Below are 6,654 nucleotides of genomic sequence, written 5' to 3' on the forward strand. Positions count from 1 at the left end.
AAGACGTGATTTCACAACAATCTGACAAGTTTGGAATGTTTGGATAGTAATGCAACATCACGTATGGTCTAGAGTAGTGGTTCAATATTATGAATAGATAACTATTAATTAGAATGTGTTCACCGCGGACTGAGATGCAATATTGTATAATATTGTCCGAGGCGTACTTCATGAATCCCAATTGAATTTTTCTGTACAAGTCGCGATGCGTAGTGTATTCAAATATTTAAAATATTTTCTTTTGATGTGGTGAAGAGGAGAGTATTTACTAAGTACGATTTCAGTTTGCATAGATTTAGTGAAATTATTAGAGTATTGAAAATGTCATCAGTATTTGGTGAAACGCAAAGATTCCGGTTAAATTGAGGTAGTTCGGTAGTTGACAGTTGTAACAACTCGTATTGTTTATATTTTTTGTGGTTTTTTTTTTTTTCATTATCTATTACTTACTCGAGGTAGATGATAACACCATGGGACAAGACAAATGATAAGACGCCTGATTTAGATAACAACAAAACTAGTATTATTGATCGCAATCGTATTATTCCTAATTATTCGTATCCGATTTTTAATTTTGAATATTGTAGCTACTCAATGTAATTTAACTATCCATTAACTCATTAGTCATTAACATTCCACAATGGAGAACGGTTTTGATTATTACAAACCATGACATAAACACTCGAGTCAATAGTGTTATTTCCTGAATTTGTAAGATGGAAAATAAACAAGTGATTTTTTTCCCTAAAACGTTATTGGGGACGAGTGACATTACTGTTGAACTATTAGGATTCATCAAGCTTATGAAAAATGTCAAGTATTATTTTGTAGTTCCTAATTATATTAAAAACACCAATACAGGATGTAAAGTGAACACAATAGGCCATTTTACCAGGACTGAATGTCGGGTCTGTTTCAAACGTACAGCCACTAACATTTTGTGCATAACTGAAATCAATGGAAATTTAAATGCCAGTTTGTCACCAGGACAACTTGACAATTTTGTTCTGGTAATTTATGATGCTTCAAGACTGTATGACTATGGGACTCTATTCAAATATGAAGGTGAATCACAGAAATTTATTTGTTTCATAATGCTGTCAAAATGGCTATCCAGTGCAGAAAATGTTCAGAGACAGTATCATCTATCAGAAGTTGTAATATTTCAGAGATTTATTAAATATTTGTTGATTGTCCTTAATGTACTTATAAGCAGTCTTGAAACAAAGATTGTACAATTTACAATATTACGATTGACACTATTTAAACACATATTGAGTGTAATCAAAAATTACGTGTGGCTCATAGACAATCTCACTCACAATAAACACATTTTATCAAGAGCAAAATCAATTAATTACATGATGTCATGTATTTGTGATGCAGTTCTTGGAATAATAATTCTGTATATTCTTAATACTACATTTACTTCGTCAAATGAACTATTTTCCTACATTTCAAGTATTTCACACGTAAATAAATTTAAAATATTTGTAGAAATTTATTTTACTTAAAATAGTTGTTTTAATTTACAGCATGTGATTAAAGTGCTACAGGGTACGTTGCAATGGCTTATGGGGAGTCCAGCTGGGTTAAAACTCAATGATCCTCTTAACAGTTTACTTGGAACATGTTTTCTTTATTTAGTCAATCTCTGGTGGTCATTTTTAGGTAGGTAATGTATATTTAATATTAAGGTGCTTTGGTTTAAACTAATTATTAATCAAGCATAAAACACAATAAGAAATAAATAATTTAACATTTTTATTATTTAGATATACTCATTGCAGTAAAAGACATATATTTTGTTTCTTTGTATGGTGATAAAAATTGGTTTTTTTTATATAAAATGCAAATTATTTACTTAGTACCTATATTTATTTACTAGTAATGAAGATTAACTGATGCTATTATATAAATGAAACACCAATATTTCTAAATTTGAGCTATAAATCTTATGTTATAATATTAAAAAAAAAAATCTAATTGAGTCAATTTCTACTTATTTACAACAGAATTAGTATAGGTATTTTTCAGATTATTTCATATTTATGATCAAAAATAAAATTTATTTTTGGTTCAATATATTTTAACATTGAAATTATAATTATTTTATATAGTAAGCAATAATATCTAAATTGAACTAATTATTTTATAATTACTGTAATATAGCAGTAATTTTTACTGGTCATATTAAATATACATAAAATATACATTTATTTGTTTTATGACTTGGAGGATCAAGTTTTTTATTTATAGTAGATCAAGTGTTATTTTTTTTATATAATATTGTTTATAGACTACTTAACTATGGATAGTGTCACATATATTTAAATTATTTATTTTTTTTTATCATTAAAAACTAAATAGTTAATACAAAAATATAAAAATATAATAATTAAACTTTTATCTCTATTTACAGTATTATGTCGACCATTCTTGGAGTTAACGTTTCAAGTTTATGTTTTCATTGGTATTTTTGGATTATCTTACCAAATAGCAATCATAGAAGATGTATTGGCAATAGTCAGTTTTCATGTTTATTGCATTTATGTATATGCAGCATGGTGAGGTTATTTTTTTTTTGTATTTAAAAATAAAAAATCTTAATTATCTTGGTTTAAAAAAATTATAAAATGGTGAAATTGGATTATTATATTTTAATCAAAATCTTCTTGTAAAAGTAAATCCAAATTCTTAAATTTGCTTCAAGTTGAATAGTTTAACAAATTCAAAAAATAATTTTATTATTTAAAAAATATATTAATTCAAAATTAATTACCTACCAAATTTTAAATAAATTTACCAGCTAACTATCGAAATTTCATAACTATAGACATTTTTTTCATCTTAAATATTATGTTTAATTGTAGAAATATCTAGGTTATTCCATTTTGATTCCTATATAGGTTAAATTGTGTTACTTAAATATTTCTAACATATTACTTAAAACTTAAATGTTTATTTTTAATCATTAATCAGTGATGCAATCCATATGTATGCTTTGATATTGAATAATATTGTGTTATGTTTTTTTAAAGCTAGTACCTACATATTTAAATATGAATCATAATAATTAATTTTGAAATAAGTAGTGAACGTCAGTTACTGACCGAAGTATACAGTCAAGTTCTACCTTTTAACTTTTTGTGTTAAATTTTGTAGTATTGTACTTTCTTATTATTAAATAGTATGAACATATAAACTATAAACATTAAAATTACACAAAATAAGACAAATTACAAATTGTTTAATATAGTTCCAATCACTAATTATGTATTAGTACAATAGTAGTACCTATGTAACATATTTATAGTATACATTTTACAAAAAATCAGAAACTGTTTATTTTTGATAATATTAAATCCATATTAAAAGTTGACGATTTTATAAAATAAATATATCATTGCTAATACATACAATCAATAATTAGGTTAATAACTTATTCAACAATATTGACAATATTTGATTACTTTGATGAATTAGACTGACTTTTTCTGTCTAGTAAATGAATTTGATAGTAAATTATTTTAAAACAACACAGTTATGTGAGTAAATGGTAGGCAGCACAAATTTTAAAAATTTTCATTTGGTAAGAATATTTTTTTTATTTCACTGGATGTTTATATGCTATTAAAGTGTTTCTCAAATTTGGCTATCATCAATTTGAAAAAGATGTAGTTATTTTATTAAAAAATGACAATATATTTAAAAGACGAATATTTGTATTATAATACAAACTAAATTTGTTGGTTATACAATAAGGTCTCGTTAATCAGAACGGGCTTGGAAATTGCTACATCGCTATACTAACACACACGTGTATCATAATTTATAATAATATGCAATATATTTATATGTTCTTAATAACTGGCTATTTATACATAATTATAATGATTTTATTAGTTTTGATAGTATTTATTGTGTTTTTCAAAAACAAGTCATAAGTAATCTGAAAAAATCGTTCATCTGAATGATCCCTTTTTGCAATCTTGTTCAGATTAATGAGACCCTACTGTAAATATTAATAAAAAACTTTAATTTGTATTTATTATAAACCATTTGTAAATATATTACTTGTTAGAAATTTAGAGTGAATATTTATACAGATTAAATAAGAAAAGATATAACAGCCCTCTTTCATAAAATATAATAGATAACTAATTAATTTACTGTTCAGTAGGTTTTGAGTGCACCTTGTCAATGTAATGTATGTGTTAAATTTGAATTTATTAATAAATTATTTCATGTATCAAATGATTCCGAGTGAAAACCAGCTATAGGTCTGTTAGCATATATTACTAAGTTTATTTTATATGTTTTTAGATATTGCTGTTTAATTTATTTTAAGGTAGGTTAATTTAATATTTATAAAATTATGGTTAATTTTATTCTTTAATTTCAGTAATAACAACTTATGTGAAACCTTTATTGAATTTTCTTATGTTATTAATTTATAACTTACTACTAATTAAATACGTGTCTAAATTTTGAGTTTTATACATCAAATAATATTATCCTTTGAAATATAAAATTAAAAATCTTCAATCGAAAAATCAAACATTATGTTCAATATATTTATTTAAATTTTAAAATAATATTTTAGTATTTCATTTTTTTTTTTTTAATATAATTTGCTTTTTTGAACAATGGGCAAAATCAAAAGAATAGCTCAATAATTCATTAATATTGGTTTTTTAAGTCATAAAACATTTGATTAATTAATAAGAATTAAAAAAAGAATTTAAATATTGACTCCAAATTTAATATTTTTGTATTAATAACATTAACAAACTTAACTCATGGAGTATATTCTATACAATGACATAATATGTTTTTAAGTCAAAATATCTGTAAAAAAATAATTGATCTGTGAACTATAATTCTTAGGTTTTATATATAAATTTATCAATATTAAATTCCATGATTTTAATACTGTTATTGAATTAAAATATCCATCATATTATGACAAGTATAATTTGGTGTTTATAAAAAAGGAAAAAAAATGAAATTAATGATTTAATTACTTAAAATACTAAGATGTTGTTATTATCAAAACATAGATTTATAACTGAACAAAAGCTATATTACAATTCAAAAATATTTAATACAATATTTACAATAAAATGTTGAGTTTTTTTAAAAAAAAATATTATTATTAATTATTAATTAAATTCAAAATACAATTATTGCTCTAAAATTCCTTAAAACTATAAAAAAAAAATTAATCGTACAGGAATTGGATGAGTTATTGTTGTGGCTATTTTAAAAGCTAATAACAGATAATTAGTAAGTTGGCTACAGACATTTATGATAGTTAATATGGTTTACTTAGATTATAAAATCTTTACCTAACCTCTGGATGGCAGCAATTAGTTTTTTTCAATTTAAAAATTATAATTAGCCTCAAGTATAAAATAGTTTGTAGTTCTGTGCTCGATAGTTTGCTGGTTATATAGCATTAATATCAAAAAATAAAATGTTTTTTTATAGAAAAACTTATTTATATTTAAATGTTGCATAACTTTAATAATATACATAATTATTTTTACCATGTTTAATTTTATAAATGGTAGTTTTTATTGAATTTGGTAATGAATATATTTATATATTAGATAGTATTTCTGTCTCAAATTTTTATACATTAGTGATTTTTTACATTAAGAACATGTTATTTTTATATTCAGTTTATACAAATAGGAATAAAATAATATTCATAATTTGTAATGTAAATGTTTAATAGGCTATATAATTTACAACGTAAGAGTCTCATGATATTGGCAAAACTTTTTGTGGGAAGAAGTTGTAATCCACAGCCAGGAAGGACTACACCATATACTACACAACAATTATATGTTGGAACCATATCATTTGCAATATTGTTGTTTCTATTACCAACAACTTTGATCTACTACATTGTATTCGTAGTTGTACGTAAGACACAACATTGTTTAATATTGACATAATATTTAACTTTTTTATTTAATTTTTATGTAGATGCGAACAATAATGGTTATGGCTAAAGGGATATTAATAAGGTTAAGGTATGTGCTGCAAGTTCTTCCCGTGTACACGACGTTGATATGGTTTGTTAAGCCGAGCAGTTCTGCAGGTCAGTATTTAATTCACATGTAACATTATGGCCTATTGATCTTGAAAAAATAAAATTATGAATATTGTTAAAACGACCTTAAAATATTATTAAGAAATAAAAATTCTAACAGGTATAATAAAAATGAACATAGTCAACAATGAAAACTCGAGTACAGTGGTTTTGAACACTACAATAGTTGCAGATTCATGGTGGGCAACAGTGAAACATTATCTCCCAGAGTTGGTTGAACAGCCACCTTCAGTATCTTGGACAACATTGACAAAACGTGTTTGCACGGGTAAAATATTGTATCCAATTTAATTGAGTAGATACAAATATAAGCAACTTAGAACATTCAAATTAAACGGGGATCCATCACTAAATTGAAATCGTTAAAAATCAATTACTTGGTTGTACATTTATTTATTTATTTATTTACTTATACATGCTATACTTATGTATGCTATAGTGAGTTATTGATGGTGTTCAGATGATCAAATTTTTTTTTTTTTACATTTACTATTCTAGTACGTAAAAATCTCATTTGGTTTGAAAAATAA

General features: G+C 24.1%; 1 protein-coding gene across 1 annotated transcript; it reads left to right on the plus strand.

Moving 5' to 3' along the window:
• The first annotated feature begins 250 nt into the window (after window positions 1-250).
• LOC112596481 (phosphatidylinositol N-acetylglucosaminyltransferase subunit Q) lies at window positions 251-6,654 on the plus strand. The gene is made up of 6 exons (XM_025342181.1): window positions 251-1,472; window positions 1,536-1,671; window positions 2,423-2,567; window positions 5,744-5,930; window positions 5,998-6,112; window positions 6,225-6,654. Exons 1-6 carry the CDS (start codon window positions 717-719, stop codon window positions 6,413-6,415), a joined length of 1,530 nt encoding a protein of 509 aa, XP_025197966.1. The 5' UTR covers window positions 251-716; the 3' UTR covers window positions 6,416-6,654.

Source organism: Melanaphis sacchari, unplaced genomic scaffold (genome assembly GCF_002803265.2).
Source record: "Melanaphis sacchari strain LSU unplaced genomic scaffold, SCAv2.0 Contig323_pilon_pilon, whole genome shotgun sequence".
NCBI classification, from domain to species: Eukaryota; Metazoa; Arthropoda; class Insecta; order Hemiptera; family Aphididae; genus Melanaphis; species Melanaphis sacchari.

What these genes read in the sequence shown, in the direction of transcription:
- LOC112596481 (XM_025342181.1), top strand. Translation starts at nt 717, where the DNA reads ATGGAAAATAAACAAGTGATTTTTTTCCCTAAAACGTTATTGGGGACG. An exon ending in TCTCTGGTGGTCATTTTTAG is followed by an intron (nt 1,672 to 2,422) that starts GTAGGTAATGTA and finishes CTCTATTTACAG; the next exon opens with TATTATGTCGACCATTCTTG. An exon ending in TAAGCCGAGCAGTTCTGCAG is followed by an intron (nt 6,113 to 6,224) that starts GTCAGTATTTAA and finishes AAATTCTAACAG; the next exon opens with GTATAATAAAAATGAACATA.